At 35.8% G+C, this 23,014-nt stretch overlaps 1 protein-coding gene across 1 annotated transcript; it reads left to right on the top strand.

Annotated features, from left to right (window-relative positions):
• The first annotated feature begins 3,176 nt into the window (after positions 1-3,176).
• LOC125661871 (multiple epidermal growth factor-like domains protein 10) lies at positions 3,177-20,791 on the top strand. The gene is made up of 14 exons (XM_056147676.1): positions 3,177-3,250; positions 6,986-7,050; positions 7,561-7,797; positions 8,655-8,906; positions 9,017-9,154; positions 10,860-11,005; positions 11,697-11,916; positions 12,218-12,355; positions 15,469-15,612; positions 16,690-16,818; positions 17,100-17,118; positions 17,214-17,260; positions 18,426-18,447; positions 20,531-20,791. The coding sequence occupies exons 1-14, from the start codon at positions 3,219-3,221 to the stop codon at positions 20,634-20,636; spliced, it is 1,695 nt and encodes a 564-aa protein (XP_056003651.1). The 5' UTR covers positions 3,177-3,218; the 3' UTR covers positions 20,637-20,791.
• Positions 20,792-23,014: the final 2,223 nt, after the last annotated feature.

The following is a 23,014-nucleotide window of genomic DNA, read 5'->3' as shown; positions in this document are numbered from 1 at the left end:
TAACCCAGTTGCCACAATGTTGAATTTATGCTGCAAAAAGGATTGGAAATTGCTCTGGTCAAAACACATTGTTTATTTGTCTACAGATGAAAGAGACATGAGGATTCTCCCTCACAAACTGAAAGAAAAAAAATAGTTATGGATCTTGTACATGTATAGTTTATTAATCACTATCGATTTCCAGCATCACAAGTCTGATTCCAATATATGCTTTCCATACTGTCAGGTTCATTCACCCCCTGTTTGAGCCACAGTATAATATCCCAAATACCTTGGCAATAAATAACATTATTTGACCAGTGTTTCATTTTTAGCGGAGTAGCGATGAAGTCGAACTCGGCTTATGATCTGATGAAGTGCCTTTGGGCGGGCAGGCGGGCACGCATCAACATTTCATTTCCGCACCATAGCTCTTGAGCAAATTATAGGATCTCATTCAAACTTAGATGGACTGTCACCCTCAGTAAGATGAGGAACCCTATCGATTCTGGGGTCACTAGGTCAAAGGTCAAGGTCACTGGCTATAAATAGACTGAAATTTGGAGAAAATTTTGTTTTCCGCACCATAGCTCTTGAACGAATTATAGGATCTCAATCAAACTTAGATCGATTAAGTAAGACAAGAAGCCTATCGATTCCAAGGTCAAAGTCACAGTGGCTATAAATAGACTGAAATTTGGAGAAAATTTTGTTTTCTGCACTATAATTTTTTAACAAATTATAGGATCTCAATTAAACTTAGATGGATTATCGCCCTTGATGAGACAAAGAAGCCTATTGATTTTGGTCAAGGGTTAAAGGTCAAGGTCACAAAAGATTTAAGTCGGCTGAAATTTATGTACGCAAAATTTTGCTCCCTGCTTGATAATTCTTGAAAACTTTTCTGCCGGTTCCCTCTATGCCCATTCCTTGCGCAACTCGGCTTGTGCATTTCCGATGCCCGACAATTTTTAATTTTTTTGCATTTCATTTATTTTGAGTTATTATACAATTATTTACCATTCCATTGATCCTCTACAGGACTGTAGTATACTCAGGTGACAGTTTAGCATATTGGACTACCTTTTCAAGTAATGAATCCTTAGAATTAGCTATAACTAGGATTAAACTTGAATGTATATATACAGGGGAAAAACTTCTTCATAACTGCAAGGCATTGATAACCATATTGATTTGAATGTTTGGGCCATAATATGTGGTCACATTTTTCATGAGAATATAAAGGGGTGAAATTCTAGAAAACAACAACACGACTTCAGTTACTCGAGGAGCGTTGTGGCCCATGGGCCTTCCATTATCCATGTTTGCTGTTGTAACGCTTTGAAAAACAACAACAGTTGATTTGTATCTAAAATCATGATAATATTCAGTCATTTATCCCCCTACCCTTCCAGTACTATCTTTTCTAACTGAATTTCCACAATGTTCAACTCCCACGAGTACTTTAAGTACTTTGATTAAATAACTGTCTTACTGAGAGAGAGAGAGAAAGAGAGATTTCATTCATACACCTCCACACTTCCATGAATTGATCAGAACTCATATTATCATTCTCATCTGATAATGAGTTTGTCACTAACTTGTATACATTCATATATATTGTAGTGTTGAAATTGGATAGAATTTAAACCTCGATGTGCGTTTGTAGATTGCAGTGATTAGTAGACTCTTATGCTACGGAATGCAAGTTGTTGTGTGATGTTCTTAGATTGCAGGGCAAATAGTTATGAAGTTGAACTCTAATCCCCGACACACACACCCCCACCACCACCACCATAATTTGGTTATAGAACGTCCATAACTCAAAACGTACAATATAAAAATATCCGATAAATCCGAAAATTTGTTGTATTGATCTATCTAAGTGAAGCCATGGTGTATGCACCGGTGTTTAACAGACGGGTATATCAAGAGCAAAACATTACAATATTGAAATCAATGATCTACATGTATTGTACAGGAGAGAAGGCTTGATAGAAGTTAAGGCGTTATAGTGTGAAAAGAAACCCCTAATGTACGGAATGTGTCTGCATTACTTGCATCCACGTATTTGTGTTCTAAACAATTCGTAAGTATTTTGGTAATTTCAATTACATATTAAATTGAGGTGCATTATCTTTGGTTCCTAGTATGTCAATAAGAACTTCTACATTAATTTCCGTTAACAAACATCGCCACAACATACATGTGTTGAGTGACCAAACAATTAAATTTGAATGTTCGATTCAATGCATTAAGTAAGGATAACATAGATTTAAGCCCGGAATATAGTTCTTCTAAACACAAAAATATATATTACTATCAATCTGAAAACAACAGAGTCCTTGTTATACGTCAGCAATTAAAGATGCATCATATTACCAAAAAAACTTGTTATGTGGTCTTGTAGAAAATGTAAATGTTTTATAATTGTGAAAAGAAATATTTACCACAACATTCTCTTATGCCCTATCCCAAACTGAAAGTCTAGAAAAAAATATTTTGGAAAGTCTTTAATTTTTACGTGTATTTTTTTTTTCATTAAATCTTAAAAGATTTGTGAATAATGCATATAGGTTTAATTTGAAAATGTGGTAGATATGGGATTCTAACAGTAATAAAACAATAATAAAAAAATTATAATATTATCTTCGATGGAGTGCACTATGCCCTTAGTATTGAGTAGTGGGAACCCTATCTGAAATGAAAAAATGAATCTCGCATTGATTGATCTGTTGGTCTTCTATATAGAATGGCAATCATGGTTTTGCAATCTGCAAAATCTACCAATGCATGAAACGATTGTAGAAACGATACGAAGTACTCGTATGAAAGGCGATCAATCTCATAGGCGATCAGTCTCATAACTCCTAAAAGCAATGCAAAATAGAGAGTTGGACAAACACGGACCTTGGATATACCAGAGATGGGCTTAGGTGCCTAGGAGGACTGTGGACCAGTCACACCTACCGTGGGTCCTTTATCTTGTTCATGTAAACGGAGTTATCCGTAGTCAAAATTAGTGTGCGACAATCGCTAAGAAACATCAGACAGCATAAGTGGTCATGTAATGCATTCATTTATAATCCGCAGAACATCTCATGTCACAAAGTATAGTAATAACCATTGAAGTTTCTACAGGTGTATTGCTAAAGTACATTAATCCCATTGAAGCGAAAATAAACTTCCTGGTATAAGGTATACCCAAGATAACCCACTCCGTGCTATACATTGCGACAATGTATCTGATGTACTCATTCACCGTCGTAAGGTAAGAAAACAAAACGCATACATGTAAGATGAACTTAATTTTGATCTCAGAGTATTTGAAATCAATAGTACAAAGTATATACATGTGTATTATTATTTTGCTGGGTATGATACTTGAGTTTCAGACAGGGAAGTAAATCGGCTGTGGAATATTGAATCAGCTATCTTATTTCTAAACAAAATACCCTTCATACCCCCCCCCCCCCCCCCGAAAAAAAGAACACCCACAATTTATATAAAACAATGGAGAGTTTTGTCACTCATTCCATGGTGAAATCATACTTCATATGTGTGTTAACGAGCCATTAAATAATTTTAAAAAATGGTGTATGGAGCTACCTTTAAAAACTTACGAAAGAATTACCTCACAATTTACTGACAATGTCTGCGTCTTTGCCATTTAAATAACGACAATATCAAATTGTATCGACCTTGATCAGGCGTCAGGTCGTACTTAGGACTTTCATTATAATGCACCAGCATTTAATGGAAAGCTAAAAGCTTGTGACACTTCATAGACAACTGATATGTTCTCAATTATATATAAGTATAAAACAGTCTATAACGACCGTAAATACCAACACAACATAGTGTGCGTAATCATAAGCTATAAATGAGAAATTGAAACGCTGACGTATATTTTCCTATAATACAAAAATAGACATGACATCATGTACCCGTCATCTATTTCTGTATTATAGGGAAATATTGAATTATATATTGTAATATGAGGTGACTTATATGTTTTAATAATCTGACAGCTCATTCTAATTGTATCAAAACAACTCAACTTTAGACTCATCAGATCTCTTTTTATCAAGCGTGGTACAGGAGAAGGACATTCAATAAATATATTTACATATGGGGGGGGGGGGGGGGGGCATGGAGACTTTTGATTTTCTATTCTTTTGACGAAAAAGTTTTGTAGACATAACTTCATGAGTGCAACATGAAACCCCAGGTTTGATATACAGTGCTTTTCCTAGGTCAATGAAATTGGAAGACATGAGCGATAGGACATACACAACAGCTGCACTACAGTTAATTTTAGTGCTACACATGCCCCACCCCCTTCCAGTTTCCATCACCCATACCATTATGTAGTAAATATGCCAGAAGTGGTGTTAATCAAATGTGGATTCTAAAGAATTCTAAAGAACTTTTAGTAAACTTGAAATCACAGAATTTTTCCCAAATCAATAGCATTAAAACCTATGACTTTTCAACACTATACACGACCATTCCTCACGATAAATTAAAGACTAGACTTTTTGACATCATAGACAGTTGCTTCTTCAACAAAAACGGAAAATGGAAATATTCATATCTAGTGATCATTCATTCAAAAACTTACTTTGTCAAACACCACTCTGATTCCACGCACAAGTACTCTGAAGTTGAAATAAAAAATATGCTAGAGTTCCTCATTGACAATATCTTCGTGGTCTTTGGTGATCAGGTCTTCCAACAGTCTGTTGGAATTCCCATGGACACGAATTGTGCTCCTTTGTTACCTGACCTGTTTTTATATTCATATGAAGCAGAATTTATTCAAAAACTTCTACGTAAGAATAAAAAATCTCTCGCTGTGACCTTCAATTCGACTTTTAGATATATCGATGACGTTTTGTCTATTAACAATGATAGCTTTCATTCACATGTCGATTTGATATATCCCTGTGAGCTGGAAATAAAGGGCACCACAGAGTCGTCCACTTCTGCTTCATACTTAGATATTTTATTGAAAGTAGACATTAACGGCAAACTAACAACTCAACTGTATGACAAACGGGATGATTTCAGCTTCTCCATCGTCAACTTCCCACATTTATGTAGCAATATTCCATTATCACCTGCATATGGTGTTTATATATCTCAACTGATTCGATATGCAAGGGCTTGTTCTGGGTATAGTCAGTTTTTAAATCGAGGTAAGCTACTGACAAACAAGTTGATGGTACAGGGATTTCAACAGTCTGCATTTCGCAAATTCTATGGTCGCTATAACGATCTAGTTCGTCAATACAACCTCGCATTGGGTCAAATGCTGTCTGACGTGTTTCATACCGATTGTTAAGCCGTTCTTGGCACACTGATTTTGACTGCGGATAACTCCGTTTACCTGATCAGGATATGGGGCTCACGGCGGGTGTGACCGGTCAACAGGGGATGCTTACTCCTCCTAGGCACCTGATCCCACCTCTGGTGTGTCCAGGGGTCCGTGTTTGCCCAACTATCTATTTTGTATTGCTTGTAGGAGTTATGAGATTGATCACTGTTCGTTAGGTTCACCTTGCATGTATATTGTTTTTTCTTACTTTGATTCAATTAGTTCAAATTAAATTATTTTCATAACAAGCAGTATTTTTCTATTAACCCCCCCCCCCCCCTTTATTTTTATTTTTACAAATGTCTTCTATAGACGACATTAATTTGCATGTATTTAATCTCGTAGCACTCTGATATTACGATTTATTATATAGCTAATAAATAAGTCTATTATAAAAATCTGCGTAAAATGTAGAGAATGTTAGCGTTTGATATTTATTGAACGCTAACCTTGCATTGCGTAAATTGTATGCGCTCGAAACATTCCGAGTATGAGCATTCAATATTGACCTGACCGTAACGACGTAAACAAGCGAAAATGGCAGACGACGGTCCTCCGATTCTGACAGAGCCGGTATTTGATATTTATTTTATTTACTTAAACAAAATGTTTTACTGTACATAAATTATGATGTCCCCATTCACAAAATCAGTTTGCTTTATGCATCATTGACAGGTTTGATATTGAACATTAAGAAATGCATGCCGATACTGCACACTTTCACCTTAGATGCCAATATTGATGAATCATCGTCTCTTTTGAAGTATCTCGAGTGAAAAGGGATACAATTTAACAAATAAATACTTTAGCTATATAGTAAAAGGGTTATTAAACTTAAGCTCGTGCATTTTCCCAGCCAACTCGTGCCAATATTTACCAATATAAGTTCAATAACCCTATAATATTGATATTTTCGTTTACGTAGCGCAACTATGCAAGGTATGATGGTGGTTTACATTTCGATTGGTAAAAAGTACCACACTGACGAAACATCTGATCTACTATTACTTCTATAATGACGTATACTATTCCTGATGTAAATTAATCTTCTCTAGCTACCGTTGCGTCAATCTCAACACTTTCGGATACCCTTGTTGTTTTTCCATTATTCTACGACGATGTAAGGAATTCCGAGAAATAAATCCACATGCAAATGCACAAGTATATTAATTGCGTGGCTGCTATACATCTCTACCTTGAATATGTACGCACTCTTAAAATGAAGAAAATAATATTGGCGTTATACAGTCAATAAGAAGTATTGCTCCGTGTAAGAATTTATGATTCCAATATATTGAAAATTTGTTTTTTCTCAACCTGTATAGCTTTGTTTGACTGCTAGTTTGCTGATCTTTTATATTCGTTTTCTTTTTAGATTTCTTTTTCATGTAAATATCATATCATCCTGAAAAAGAGAAGACTGCCCCTTAAATTTGACAATATTGTATTGTTAGTACTGTTGGTCATATTTATTGAACTCTTAGTGGTAAATGTTGGCAGCTATGAGGGAGATTTGCGAGTGTTTGTCAATATTTAACAATTTTTATTTAAAATTCTTACCAAATTTATCACTGTTCTTTATCTTCACCTTTCTTATAATATGATATGTATGCACTATACTTCCAGGAGAAAACATTTACCCACCGTATCCCTCTGTATGTTGTTGTTTGTGATACACACGGAGACTTATGGTAAAATATTCTCTCTCTCTCTCTCTCTCTCTCTCTCTCTCTCTCTCATACATTCTCTTCGTTAGTTATTTCCTTAAAATCTATACCAATATACCTTATTTTTCACTCTGATATATATCTATTGAAACATAGTACTATCGAGTGAAGTATTTTATATCCACTGCATATTTACTGTCAAATATTTTTTTTTTTATAAATCTAACAGAATGGTGTTCAAGAAAATAATGTAAATTATCTTTTTTTCAACAACAACAAAAAACCCAAACCAACTGCGTACCTACTGTATGAAAGGTATCAGTGTGTATAATGAAATGTCGTCATAATTTTTTTTTCAAATATTAATCACACGATATTAATTTATAATACAAAAACGTACATATGCAGTGTATATATTTGTTTGTATGTTTATTTTTGCTATTTGCTAAATATGAATTTTGTACATTTTATTAAGGCAACCTTAACAAATTGATCGTATGTTGAATTATGTTGGACAAAGTGGATCCATTGTAGAAAATCTGGCATTCAGAAAACCAGCGTGGCAGCAACATAAATGGCCTGGAGAACCTTTAGATGTGGACTGGGGCGCAGCGAAGGTTGTGGACGGAAAATATACTGACCGTTCAGAATCAGGAAACCAATGTGCTATATCAGCTCCAGGTCAAACAACAGCGACGTGGAGAGTGGACCTGGGGAGTGTGGTCAGCATCAATCACATTGACATCTACTATAGGACGGATAATCTTCCGAGTAAGTGTTTAGTATTTAAACCATGTGGTTTTTTTTTTTGTTTTTTTTTTTAGATTTCAAGGCTTTTTTTCAAATTAGGATTAATAATGGCCAGTAAGAAACAATACCCAAGTCAAATTAAAAATACCACCAGACTCCCTCTCTCTCTCTCTCTCTCTCTCTCTCTCTCTCTCTCTCTCTCTCTCTCTCGGTCGATCGATCGAAAATTCTCGCTCCTGAAAATTCAACTATAAGTATATTATATTTACATTAATAGCGTCCTACTACAAAAAGCTATCACCTGACTCTGTGTTCCTCTTATATTAAATTTTGATGGATACTGTTATCCGTAATAATTTTCCATTTCCCTCGCTATCGTTCATTATAACGCTTGCTTGAGAAAAGATGGATGGCTTGTTATCACCTTTGAAGTCATGTTGTTTTTTATGTTTTCCGCCACACTCAACAATTTTTCAGTTATATGGTGGAGCCCAGTTTTTATTGGTGGAAGAGAGAACCCAGGTACAATGTACCTGGGAAGAGACCACCGATCTTCCGAAAGTAAACTGGGAAACTTTCTCACTTACCGGCGCGAGCGGGATTCGAACCCGCGCCGACAGAGGTGAGAGGCCGTGTTATTTTGAGCGTAATGCTCTAACCACTCGGCCACTGAGGCCCCTTGAAGTAATGTAAAAAATAGTATTGCAATAACAATTCAAAAATTAAATACAGCTATATGTCTACTATGTGTATGTATGCATATATGTATCCATCTATCCATCTATCTATCCATCCATCCATCCAACTATCTATCTATCTGAGTTTCTATATACGTTTGCTTTTGGGTTTGTTCCAATTTCAAGGGTATGTTTTATAAGGTCCTGGGCGGTACTTCAGTCGATTTGCTGGATTCTTCCTTTACGTTTCCAACACCACGTCAAAGGATGACGGCCATCTTTGTTTTCATGAAATACAGAATGTGAACGGTACACCAGTTGAGAACCAGACAATAAGCTGTTCTGTTCATGGACGATATGTGATATACTACAACGAACGGAGACCGGGTGTTACCTATCCTAGTTATTACTGGCATGAAGCATACAATGAACTATGTGAGGTGGAAGTTTATGGTGAGTTTGAAACAGCCAGGAGTTTGATTGAATTGCATTGTTATGATTTATGTTTTTGAATTTATGTGAAAGTAAATGTTTTGGTTTAGAGAGGTCGTTTTAATAAATAGGATGCCCTGACCCGAAATATTATGGAGTGAACTGTGATCAACAGTGTCCCGTCAATTGTCAAGGGAAAACATGTGACGTCAGTACGGGACACTGTTTGGGCTGTATACCGGGATATCAAGGTCTTCGCTGTAGTCAGGGTATGTGCATATTTTTTTTTAGCAATTCCCTATTGATATTGTGGAGAATAGTTTATATCTTCGGGTTTAAGCTCACAAAGACATTGACATATCAAACTCACATTGAGTTTTCTCGGGGCATATCAATGTGTTGTGTTGTTACAACCACGTACTTGAACTGAATGACGTTAGAACTACCTTACCTTGCAATTGGAGGATCTGCACCATTATTTAAAACTTTCGAATATCTTTCATATAAACACGGATCAACCAATTCATCGCTTTTATGTTGTTTTCAGTAGTGCCTCGAGGTCAAAAGGTAATTAAGAATGAAAATGGTCCACTCCAAAATACATATACATTGTCTTAAAGAATATGGCGGATGCAATTTCAATTCATTTTTTTTCGCTCAACCCCAAAAATGGTAAATTAGATATACAAATCATATCTACATATCAATTTTCATACAGGAGATAAATGCGAATAAAAACAGATAATTTGTTGAGGGCAACAGGTACACTGATTATTATGAAAAGTTAATGCTTATAAAGGCCTGATTAATCAAAACGTAGGAGTGAATGCACTATGAATCCCAAGAAATTAATTTAAACGTGGCTTAGTGATTAGCCCATATACTTTGAGACCGAGAGGGGGGTCATGAACTCTAAACATGGTTTTGATTTCTCGAAAAAAACATCGCAAGCTTAAGTTAGTGTTTTCTGCTATTTGAGCAGTAAAAATTTAGCAAAAAATCCTGATCCAGTAGAAGTTTCAGTTCTTTCCACGTGACCCAAGCACCATGAGAAGGTGTGTGAGACTTCACCTATAACCTGTGATGTTTCGGTTCGGATTTTTTTCTCTGCATTCCACAATGCTACGAGTTGTTGATTTAATGCGCAAGTACCCTGCTCTAATGTGTATTTGGTTAAATTTCCGGGGTCATAATGGACGTTTAAACTTGGAAATCTGTGTGTGTTATATGTGTATTTATTTCCGCCAATCTAATTAAAGTCAAACTTCTCAGATCCACAACATATACTCTTTTTCTAATTTTTACATAAGAACATCTGTATAGATAGATATGTAGATAAATAGATAGCTAGAAAGATAACTAGATAGCTAGTTAGAAAGATAACTAGATAGATACATGTAGATATATAGAGTGAGAGAAGTTCCTTTAAATATATATGAAGAGTCAGGTACCCTATTTGCTAAACAACTTAGTCTTGCATTGTATTACGCAGTTATTAGTTTAATTAAATGAATTAAACATATTTTTTTGTTATTTTACATTGGCATGAATGAATTTACGATAAACGAGAAAATGTCAGCATGTAAAGTTGATCGTAAGTCTTTAGTTCTTTTGTGAAACGCACCCAAAAAACCCTTAGCTAGTCATATATATGACATTTATATGTAGGGGGCGTTTACCATTACAACGTTTTATCATTGATGGATTCTCAATTCAATGTTCGTAAACGTTTCCAATGAGAAATACAATTATACATGTACATAGATACGAGTTATGTTTAACGAAAGTGAATAGGAAGAGGTAGATAAATAACAGGGATTTTACACCAAGTTATCACATTTGTGTATTACATGGCGAAAGGTAACTATATATCCTAATCTTTTCACAAACGTGAAATTGCAAAATATTATAGACGTTTTCAGAATGTGATGCACACACATACTCTTTACCATGGAACTTGATGGTGCTTTTCAGTATGTGATGTAAAGACATATGGACCACAGTGCTCTTTATCATGTGGTAACTGCAGTGATGGAGAGACCTGTCACAATGTCAACGGCACGTGTCTACAGGGATGTGATGAGGGAGTAGAGGCAGAAAAATGTCAGACACGTCAGTTTCTTTAAACCCACTTTGATATGAATCAATTTGTTTTAAGGTGTTACTCTTCTCGCAGGTTGAATATCGAAATATCGGTATACACAAGCATTGATCAAGAGGAGGGATATTTACCTCCTGAACTCAGTATCCTGTTTACATATTACTCGTCGTAGATAATTCATAAACATGAAAACAATTCATCTTTGAAATAATCATGAACATTGATGTTTCGAAAAATAAGATACATGATAATTCAGATATCTACTTTCATAGTAGAAAAATATAAATATAATTATAGAATTTGTTTTAATTGCTTCAAATTGCAAAACATTATTACCTGATCAAGATATATAGGGTTCACATATTGTGTGACCGGTCAACAGGTAGCGTTTACTCACTCTAGACAACTGACCCCACCCTTGGTGTGTCGAGGAATCCGTGTTTATGCTATTTTAAGATTTTATAGGACTTACGGAATTGGTTTGTATTTGTTATTTTCACGTGACCACATGCTCTTTATATTATTTTCCTAATAAAGGTAACGTATGGATCAAACCTGGATTACACGAAGTAATTTCAGGTGTTTAAGTTCCAAATATAAAAGGTTGAAATCAGAAAAAAATGGTGTGAATGCATTATTTTTTTCATATACTTGCATTTAGTATGAATTCAATGGTTCTGGATTTCAAGTATGGTGACAATAGATAATAGTCTTACAAACAAAGAAATATTAAGATTAATTTTTTGACGAATAAACTCGCTATAAATTGTACTTGTCTCAATGAAATAACATGTCGACCTGGTTTTCATGGAAAGAACTGCGGACAGAGATGCAGTCATAACTGTAACGTGACAAACCACTGTAACAGATTTACAGGGGAGTGTGATGGGGGCTGTAAACCGGGATGGAAGATGCCAACATGTCAGCAAGGTAACTGCATATCACAAGGAATCGAGATTCTTTTTTTTCCATATAGTTACTTTTGTTAGTGTTCATACATTATCCTTTCGTTCCTAAAACGTTAAGGAAATACAATCATGGTAGGTTACAAGAGTGTGACAAGAGAAGAGACGACGTGACAAGAGACCAATGCAGACAGTATAATACAAGAAGCACAGTTTCCAAGTTTCGTTGTTATTTCCACTCTCGTACATTTATCTGTCTATATATGCTTTAGTGAGTATCCTTGTTATATCCATGCTAGCTTTAACTACTCGTTTGTTTTTTACAGAATGTGACGGTGGGATGTACGGGGCAGGCTGCACACATAGTTGTGGTCCCTGTCTAGACAACAAACAGTGTCACCATGTTAACGGCACGTGTTTGAATGGATGTTCTTCCGGACATCAGGGAAGACACTGCGAGGAGAGTGAGTTGCACATGCGCAATGTATGACATGTAATCGGTATTAACTAATCAAGTACAGTTACTTGTTTCCCGATTTTACTATTTAAACCATGACATGAAAGATGAAGATAGCGAACAATGATCAAGCTCAGGTAATACAAACAAAGGGTTGGGCAAACACGGACTCCTGGATATACCAGAGGTGGTACCAGGTGTCTCGGAGGAGTAAGCATACCCTGTCGACCGGTCACATCCGCCGCGAGCCCTATATCCTGATCAGTCATCTAATTATCAAATTTGTAGCATTATGGGTACTGAAAGGGACATTGTAAATAACGCATTAAACAGTAATTAAATATAATTACAAATTGTAATGCACTGTTGATTGGATGTTCATCCTGAAACAAGATGCAGAAGGAAAGCAGGATTTATAAAATCTAATGACGAAGGTGTACTTAGTAGATATGCCCACATCATAGATTTTTTATTACAAATGAATTTTCAAAGTGTACTCAATATTTCAGATGAACACATCAGTACCGGGTATATAGTCTTGTCAAAAATCTACCTAAATATGACATTTACATGTATCAACGGTTTTTTAGCTCACCTGAGCCGAAGGCTCAAGTGAGCTTTTCTGATCACATTTTGTCCGGCGTCCGTCTGTCTGTCTGTCCGTCTGTCTGAAAACTTTTCAGACTTTCCATCTTCTTCTCATGAACCACCGGGCCAATTTCAACCAAACATGACCAAAAGTATCCTTGGGTGAAGGGCTTTCAAGTTTGTTCAAATGAAGTGCAATGCCCCCTTCAAAGGGAAGATAATCACAAAAATGCAAAAATAGGGTGGGGTCATTTAAAAATCTTCTTCTCAAGAACCACTGGGCCAGAAGAGCTGAAATTTACCTGAAAGCTTTCTGACATATAGCAGATTCAAGTTTGTTCAAATCATGGCCCCCGGGGGTTGGTGGGGCCACAAGGAGGGATCAAAGTTTTACACACAAATATATGGGGTAAAACTTTAAAATCTTCTTCTCAAGAACCACTAAGCCAGAAAAGCTGATATTTACATGAAAGCTTCCTGACATAATGCAGATTCAAGTTTGTTCAAATCATGGGCTCCGGGTGTTGGATGGGGCCACAATAGGGGATCAAAGTTTTACATATAAATATATAGGAAAAATCATTAAAAATCTTCTTCTCAAGAACCACTGAGCCAAAAAAGCTGATTTTTACATGAAAACTTTCTGACATAGTACATATTCAAATTTGTTCAAATCATGGCCCCCGGGGATAAGATGGGGCCCCAAGGGGGGATCAAAGTTTTACACACAAATATATAGGGTAAAACTTTAAAAATCTTCTTCTCAAGAACCACTAAGCCAGGAAAGCTGAGATTTACATGAAAGCTTCCTGACATAATGCAGATTCAAGTTTGTTCAAATCATGGGCCCGGGGGTTGGATGGGGACACAAAAGGGGATCAAAGTTTTACATACAAATATATAGGAAAAATCGTTAAAAGTCTTCTTCTCAATAACCACTGTGACAGGAAAGCTGAGTTTTACATAAAAACTTCCTGACATAGTGCAGATTCAAGTTTGTTCAAATCATGGCCCCGGGGGGTAGGATGGGGCCACACGTGGGGGGGGGGTCAAAGTTTTACATACAAATATAGGAAACAGTTTAAAAATCTTCTTCTCAAGAACCATTGGGCCAAAGAAGTTGAAATTCACATGAAAGCTTTCTGACATAGTGTAGATTCAAGTTTGCAAAGGGTAGTTTGGGCCATAATAGAGACTAAGGTTTTACATGCAAATATATATGGAAAGTCTTCAGATATGGGTCAAGGTGAGTCGGGTGAGCGATGTGGCCCATGGGCCTCTTGTTTTTCTATTAGTGTTAATCATATCTACTCATATGACAACCTTATTTAACCCAGTGAAGTCGAAATTAAAGACACCACAGGGTCTCCCACATCTGCTTTGTACTGAAATATTTAATGAACATATATATGTATGTGAAAGACAAAGTAACAACTCAACTTCATGACAAATGGTATGATTTTCAGCGTCCTCATCGTCAACTTCTCATATCTATATAAGAATTTTTCATTATCACTTGCATACGCCTCTCAACTGATTTCATAATCACTGCTCGTTCTGTGCATGTGTATGACCAGTTTTCAAATCAAGGCAGGTTACTGAAAGACAGGTTTATGTTACATGGGCTACAAGTGTCGAGAAAAGTCAGCATTAAGCAAATTTTATGATCGGAATAACGATCCAGTTTGAACATGCAGGCTGTCATTGAGTCAAAAGTCCAACATAGCAGTCCCTGTCAACCGGTCACATCCTACGTGAGCCCCATACCTTGATAAAGAAAACGGAGTAACCCGTTGTCAAAATCATCTTGTAAAGTACGGCCTTACAGTCCTTATGAAAGAGTTCAATAAATGAAATAGGAAATGTTCGACATACAGTATGCATATCTTGTGCAGACATTTCCAAATCGAAACTAGTGACATCTCCAAATAAGTGATATTTTTCGAGTAGGAATTTACACGATATACAATCAGACAATCCTTAAATATACAGTGAGTTTCATTTCAGGACTTACTGCTATATATAGCAAATTGTGTAATTTACAATAGCCTACTAAGCTTTAAATCAGGTTACATGTCTCATGGTGAATAGCGACAGATTATTAAAAAAAAAATGAGCACCCGAGAATAGTTTCTTTGGAAATTAGTTTAGAGTCATTGTTAGGGGTAGTTAGATGAACTGGGCTATCATATAACTACATATTGTTTAACAGAAATACAGATTGTTTCTTCTCGAGTGATAGATATTGTCCACTGATGATATTTGCGTTTAAACTATACATTGGGTCAAATGTTGCCTGACATGTCTCATATCGATTGTTAGGCAGTCCTTGACATTGATTATGACTATGTTTACCTGACCAGGATATAGGACTCACGGCGGATGTGACTGGTCGACAGGGGATGCTTACTCCTCCATATACTCCCACCTCTGATGTGTCCAGGGGTCCTTGTTTTTCCAACGATCTACTTTATATTGGTTATAAGTTATGAAATTGATCATTGTTCGTTATCTTCACCTTTAATACACCAGACTGCACCGATGGGCATTTTGGTATGAATTGTGAGAACAGCTGTACCTTGTACTGTGGTAGAAATGGTAGTTGTGACCGGATCACCGGCATGTGTGATAGCGGATGTATCGATGATTGGAGGGGACCTCTCTGTGGTTCTGCAGGTAAGCAATATACTTAACTCTATAGCGTTTCATCTTACAAGAAAACGGTGTCGATTTTCTTATCGTTGGAAAAGAGTTACATAAATAAGAACAGAAATAAAGGGATTATGTAAGATACATAAAAGTGATTAAAACATTTCCCCTTACCAAGACTGTGTTAAACCTATCCCCCACTTCCCTCCTGTCGTTCATACAGCGAAATGACCTTACGAAGAATGGTATTTGAAACAAATATAGGATTGGGACCGGATCGGAGTCAAAACTAAGAAATTTTGCACAATAAGGTTATCATTCCGATGGCACCACGGTGCGTCTGACACGCTTTCACATCGACTACACATGTAAATACAAATCGATGCCAACCAGTTTACTACATCTATACTACATTGTCTTTAGGACATACGAAATCGTTATCAACGTGACACAGACTTATGAAGATTGTACGACAATGGCGTCACGTTATTGCTGATCATATCACGTTTATACTTTCTTCACGCTTCTTTTATGTCATGAACGTAGAGGAACCGTTGCAATATATAAAACCAATTGAGTGAATTTCCTAGTTCCTCACTGTCGTGTGATCTGTTGCAGACTAATCGAATGATCATTGGTAGCTGATTGTGAAATATCTCTGCAATTTCAGTTTTGGATACGAAGTGATGGAAGTAGATGAGTTCTTATACGATTTCTTGTGCTTTGATGCGGTAGGGTCACGCTATCATCTTCCGAGTTACACGATCCAAACGACCGTTGAGATGCGGATACATTCGTCCTTACCACATTATCAGGAATAAGTTGATGATTCGACCTCGAACTCATAGAAAACAATTACTGCCATGCGTCTGAACGCCCTGTACAATGTATAGTTCTATATCAGTAGCATTCTGTTTACCGTTGTTGACATCTCATACGTAGAGACAATCTATTGAAAGGACACAAACAAGTATATACTTCAAATTGTCTTCTTCGCTGTTCTTGGAGGGGGTGTTTATTGTTATTATAACATCATGAAAAACACAAAATATCAGAATGCATGCATTATGTCTTAACTTTTAAGAAAACTATTTTCATCTATAGAAGAGTTGTCGTCGTGCACTTCATGCACTGCAGATGATAGCATCGCCATCATATTAAGCTTGGTGATATCTGTTATCATTGTGATCACCGGAAGTGTCGTGAACTTCGTGATATGGAAGAGAAATCAGTGTAAGTATATAAAGCAAACGGAGTTCAAACGTGTCTAAGTTTTTTTAAAACGTAAATATGTCAGAACTTGAAATCACTAAAGCGCAGATGAATTTATTTTTTTTTCAAAATTATGTTATACAACCATATTATCTTCTAATGTAAGTGCATTCAAATCCAAATTTCTCTTCATCATTGTCATTTGAAAAATAAATAATTTCCAAGATCTGCAAAGTCGAATTTTCTTCCAGTTTGATCTCTAATTAAGATACTTGATTTATTTCTATTTTGTTGCTGTTTAGCTGAAAATCCAAGGAGAGGGTAATTATCATATTGAATTATGCATTCATATTGGTATTGTGTAATCCTTTGATATGTTTTAAAGATATATAACATGATATTTTCACTAATTTCAGATTAAATGAAAACTCCAAATGTCAGCTTGAAACGGTTAATAACTCAGGTAGAAAGGCTTTTATCGTAAAAATCCCCTGTTACGATATGATTTGTTCTATACATTGTTTAAATATTGTGTGATGGTGAAATGAAATCATACTTCGAATAATTCCTTTTTATGCAGGATTTCACACACTCATTGCAAACGTATTTTTGTCAGTGTGCAATTGTCAATTTAATTTATCCATGTACACGTGAATCTAAACATATCTAAATTAGGATATGATTTGTTCTATACATTGTTTAAATATTGTGTGATGGTGAAATGAAATCATACTTCGAATAATTCCTTTTTATGCAGGATTTCACACACTCATTGCAAACGTATTTTTGTCAGTGTGCAATTGTCAAATTAATTTATCCATGTACACGTGAATCTAAACATATCTAAATTAGGATATGATTTGTTCTATACATTGTTTAAATATTGTGTGATGGTGAAATGAAATCATACTTCGAATAATTCCTTTTTATGCAGGATTTCACACACTCATTGCAAACGTATTTTTGTCAGTGTGCAATTGTCAAATTAATTTATCCATGTACACGTGAATTTAAACATATCTAAATTAGTACTATTATTTCCCAAATAAAACATAGTTCTACCTTTACCACGTTCTTTTGTGGTACAGTGTTGATCAATAGATGTAGTACAACATACCGAAAACAAAAGTCTTCACGATGCTTCTTGTTGTCTAGTGTTATCTCATAATATTCATATGAATATCACACAGCCTCATCATTTACATGCATATATTAAAAACAGTCCTTTTTATTATTGTTTATTTGATTCATCCCAGCAAACTCAAAATAAAATACTTCACACCTGGTAATTATGGAATTTGTAAACTGAAGATAGAAATCAATGGCCAGCTACATGCTGTAACAATTAAACTTTATCATCATCTGGATGACTTCTCCATCGTCACATTCCATTATCACCTGCAATTACAGTTGTATTTCTTATCAACTGATTCAAATTTCAAAATTCTGAGAGTAATCAATTTCATCTGTGGCTACAGTTAACCATAATTTAATATTCAAATCGTGCATTTTATTTATCTTAACATTAAGCACTATTATTTTACATTGTATTTGAGTACAGTTTATTCAAAGATAAACTCAGAAAACAATCCTTCTCATTACATTTCAAATCAATTATTATTTTTCAGATATACAAAGCGGTAAAGATCGGTATGTATGCATTTACTGTTGTAGTGACTGAAGTCAAATTCTAAGTACATTATATTGATTGAATGATTGTATTGTAAAACTTACACGGTACCAATTTTGATGCATCAGATGCGCAGTTCGACAAATAATGTCTCTTCAGTGATGCTCAACCGAAATGTTTGAAGTCCGAAATAGCAATGAAGTTTTAGAGCTATTATAGCCAGCGTGCCAAAAAAGTGGAGTCAAATTCGTCTAAGGATAAGAGCTATGCATGAGGGAGATAATCCTTAAGTTTGAAATGAATTTCTAAATTTTATAACACCAATTAAATATACATCCGTATTTTCAAGCTAGTAACGAAGTACTTAGCTACTGGGCTGTAGTGACCCTCGGGAACTAACAGTCCACCAGCAGAGGCCTCGACCCAGGGGTCATAATGTAAAATTATATGGTACCAATTTTGATGTACCAGATATCTTGCTTAACGTCTCGCTCGAGATTTCTTCACTCAGATGGAGACGTCATCAAGACCGGTGAAGGGTTTCAAATTTAGGCCTATGCTCGGTGCTTACGGCCTTTGAGCAGTGAGGGTTTTTAGCGTGCCACATCTACTGTGACACGGGTCATCCGTTTTAAGGTCATCTCCGAGGACCCGTGACATTCACACCTGATGCAGAGCGTTTGGTGATGGAATTATCACTACCCGTTTTAACGATTTGGGTCTGTCGCGGCCGGGATTCGAACCCCGGCCTACCGCATGCGGGGCGAACGCTCTAACCTCTCGGCCACCGCGGCGGTAAGTACATTATGTACAAGCACAAACTACCTGAAATAAATTGTTAATAGCAATTATAATTCATTCTTTTAAAAGTCTTAATAATATTTATACAACAACATTTTTTTGACACCGTGGTCATTTTACAAACATAGCATACTACTGAAAAATGATTATAAACAAATTTTAAAATTCTATACAAAATACGTAATGTTTTGCAATATCGTGTTTCAAATGTATGAAAGATGAAGATAACAAACAGTGATCAATCTCATAACTCCTATAAGCAAAAGAAAATAGATAGTTGGGCAAACACGGACCCCTGGACAAACCGAAGGTGAAATCAGGTGCCTAGGAGGAGTAATCACCCCTGTTGACCGGTCACACCCGCCGTGAGCCCTATATCCTGATCAGGTAAATGGAGTTATCCGTACTCAAAACCAGTATGCCAATAACGGCTTAACAATCGGTATGAAACACATCAGACAGCGTTTGACCCAATGGTAGGTTGTATTGACGAACTAAATTGTTATAACGACCATAGATATTGCAAAATACTGACTTCAATTAAGACTGTTGAAACCCCTGTACCATCAACTTGTTTGTCAGTAGCTTGCCTCGATTTAAAAACTGATTATAAGCAGAAAAAATTCTTGCATATCGAATCAGTTGAGATATATAAATGGCATATGCAGGTGATACTGGAATATTGCTACATAAATATGGGAAGTTGACGATGAAAAAGCTTAATTCATCACGTGTGTCATACAGTTGAGTTGTCAGTTTGTCGTTAATGTCTACTTTCAATAAAATATCTAAGAATGAAGCAGAAGTGGACAATTCTGTGGTGTCTTTTATTTTAAGCTCACAGGGATATATATTATGAGATTGATCGCTGTTCGTTATCTTCACCTTGCATCGGATCGACATACGAATGAGTCATTATTGTTAATAGACCAAACGTCGTGGAACTATCTAAATTTCTTCTTCCATATAAGTTTTTGAACGAATTCTGCTTCATATGAATATAGAAACAGATGATTAACAAAGGAGCACGATTCGTGCCCATGGAAATTCCAACAGACTGTTGGAAGAGCTGATTACCAAAGACCACGAAGATATTGTCAATGAGAAATTCTAGCATATTTTTCATTTGAACTTCAAAGTACTTGTGCGTCGAAACATAGTGGTATTTAACAAAGCAAGTTTTTGGATGACTGATCACTAGTTATCAATATTTCCTTTTTCCATTTTTGCAACTGCCTATAACAGGTTTTCACGTCCATTCCCCTAAAACATCGTGTGTCACGTTCTCTTATTCTATCACAGGATTGGATCCCCGTATGCAGAACTCACAGATACAAACCAGCCGAACATGTACGAGGGAATTCATCATTATACCGAGGCTGCTGGAAAAATCTACGATGAAATATAATTCTTTGTTTTAATTCCCATGTATTGATTTTCCTACAAATCAGTTTCTCATTCATATGCTGTACGGTGTATCAGATATAGATGTATAATTCATAAAGAATAAAGTCCAAACGTTTAGTATCACATTTAAATAAATAATAAATCATGTCCGAAAAACCTATGACAATCACATCTAATCCCCGGCGTTTGGCGTAGAAACGATTAATACTTACGTAAACGGTCTTAACTTTGAGGTCAAAAAGAACAAATTCCTATCCATCTTGCAATACAATAACAACAGTCAGTGGATCTGTTCCTCAGTTAAGCGAGTGAATGTGGTACATAATATGTAATGGTAGTGAACATATTGTACCAACCAGAGATTGGTCATGCAAGATAATAAGCAGTTGTTGATAGTGGGTTTCAGTCCTCTTTCAGAATTTTACAATTTTTGGGCTCTATCTCAAAAGTTATGTTGACAAATATGACGATAAGGATTCCCGTTTCGAATATCCTTTCAAGTAAAGCGACGGCTGCATTAATATTTTCTTACATGGATCCATCTTTCAAACTTGGGTCCAATTCTGTCTGATTTGTTTCATATCAATTGTTAGGCCATTTTTGGTACATTAATTTTGACTACGGATAACTCCGTTTATCTGAACAAGACATGGGGTTCACGGCGGGTGTGACCGGTCGATAGAGGGCGCTTACTACTCCAAGGTACCCAATCCCACCTTTGGTATATCCAGGGGTCAGTTTTTGTCCAATTCTGTATTTTGTAATGCTTATAGGAGTTATGCGCTCGATCCCTGTTCGTTTTCGTCAACTCTCATTGTGAAATTCAAACAACTCTTTGTGAGTTCAATGTTTAAAGTAACAGTGAGTATGTGTCTGGTATTTCGCAGAACAGTCTCCATTTCGTTTGGTATGGTGCAAATATATGTATAATAAAACGGGGGAAAATAATTAGCATTTGATACGACAATAACTATCATTTCATAACCATCGCGTAATGTCAGAAGTGTCGAAAATATCGATGCATAAATGATATTTCTATTTGACTGTCTTTACTTAATAAAGACGATGGTGTCCATCAAAGAATAAGACAGGTATTGCATTGAAATACAATGGAATAACATTCGTACAAAACTTTATTGTGTTCCTTTGGGGGTATTTAATACATTATTTGAAGAAGCCAAGTCTGACACATACTTGGATTTCTAAACTTCAGAATATGGACTGAATGATGTGATTAGGGATCGTGTGCATCAAACCACCATGGGTCACGGATGAGAATACTTCTGATCCACGCTGGCAGTTCCTTATACAAAGGAAAGTATGTTGTCAGCATAGAAAACGTTCTTCTTCATAAAATAAAGTTCAGTTTAATATTCCATCAAATGTCAAGTTCAAGTCAACATCCAGTAATCCCTACTAATTTACCACTAGAATTGCGAATTTTAATTGCCAACAAACTTTATAGTGCATGATATAGACCATCTTCTACAAAGTCCTCCCACATGTTCTTGTTCTTTCAACTAATGTGCAGATGGACATGTCATTATTGTTAATGTCGATATAATTGAAAATAACGCCTTAAAATCAATTACTTTAAAAGATCCGAAGTTCACTTAGCCCCGATATTTTAAATGGGTATAGAACTTCATCTCTATAATGAATTATATTGAAAAATACACAAGATGATGAACTAATTATGACAAGGAATAACTTAATACTTTGTCGGAATGGATAGCACGTGTAGGAGGAATATCAAGATCTCGTATAAACGCATTAGCACAAATATACGTATAATATATATCCTACTGTGTTTAGTGAATGAAAAAGGTTACATGAGAAATACGTATTGGTTCCAGCAATATTGCCTTTGTCCCGTATCAAAGAATTGTGATAATATATTTATGTTAACATCTTCGACTTTACTTACCCAAAAGTTGAATGCGGCACACTCTTGCTATTCTTCTATATGGTATATGCTATATACGGGTTATCTCTTACCTCACATGTTTGCAATGTAATTTGTATTTTCAGCCTTTCGAATTATAGCGTTAGATTATTGTACATTATGTATAAACGTGTTCAGGCCAGTTAAATATGTTATCCATGTGTACATAATGCCAGTCATTGAAGTTACTTGTGGTACAGTATTCGATTGTATATCTCTCGAATTATTTATGTAATGGAATGAAGATTTACAAAATTATAACAAACAGCAATACATCATACCTAGTTTCAAAAGTCATTTGGTCCCAAAATTCAGGAGGTTTCACCAGTGTTCGCTTCGGGCTTGATGTATTTCATGATGTTTTAATTTATCATAAATATCTGTGAAATCGAACTTGTCACAGTACAGTAACTACATGCATTATATTGTTTGAT

Source organism: Ostrea edulis, chromosome 8 (assembly GCF_947568905.1).
Source record: "Ostrea edulis chromosome 8, xbOstEdul1.1, whole genome shotgun sequence".
In the NCBI taxonomy this organism is placed as follows: Eukaryota; Metazoa; Mollusca; class Bivalvia; order Ostreida; family Ostreidae; genus Ostrea; species Ostrea edulis.
The sequence above is the reverse complement of the archived record's forward strand: the minus strand, read 5'-3'. Positions and strand labels throughout refer to the sequence as shown.

Excerpts from the sequence above, each read along its gene's own strand:
- LOC125661871 (XM_056147676.1), top strand. The coding sequence starts at position 3,219 with ATGTATCTGATGTACTCATTCACCGTCGTAAG. Across the intron at positions 7,051-7,560 it reads GATACACACGGAGACTTATG|AAAATCTGGCATTCAGAAAA; the intron begins GTAAAATATTCT and ends GATCCATTGTAG. Across the intron at positions 17,261-18,425 it reads TGAAACGGTTAATAACTCAG|ATATACAAAGCGGTAAAGAT; the intron begins GTAGAAAGGCTT and ends ATTATTTTTCAG.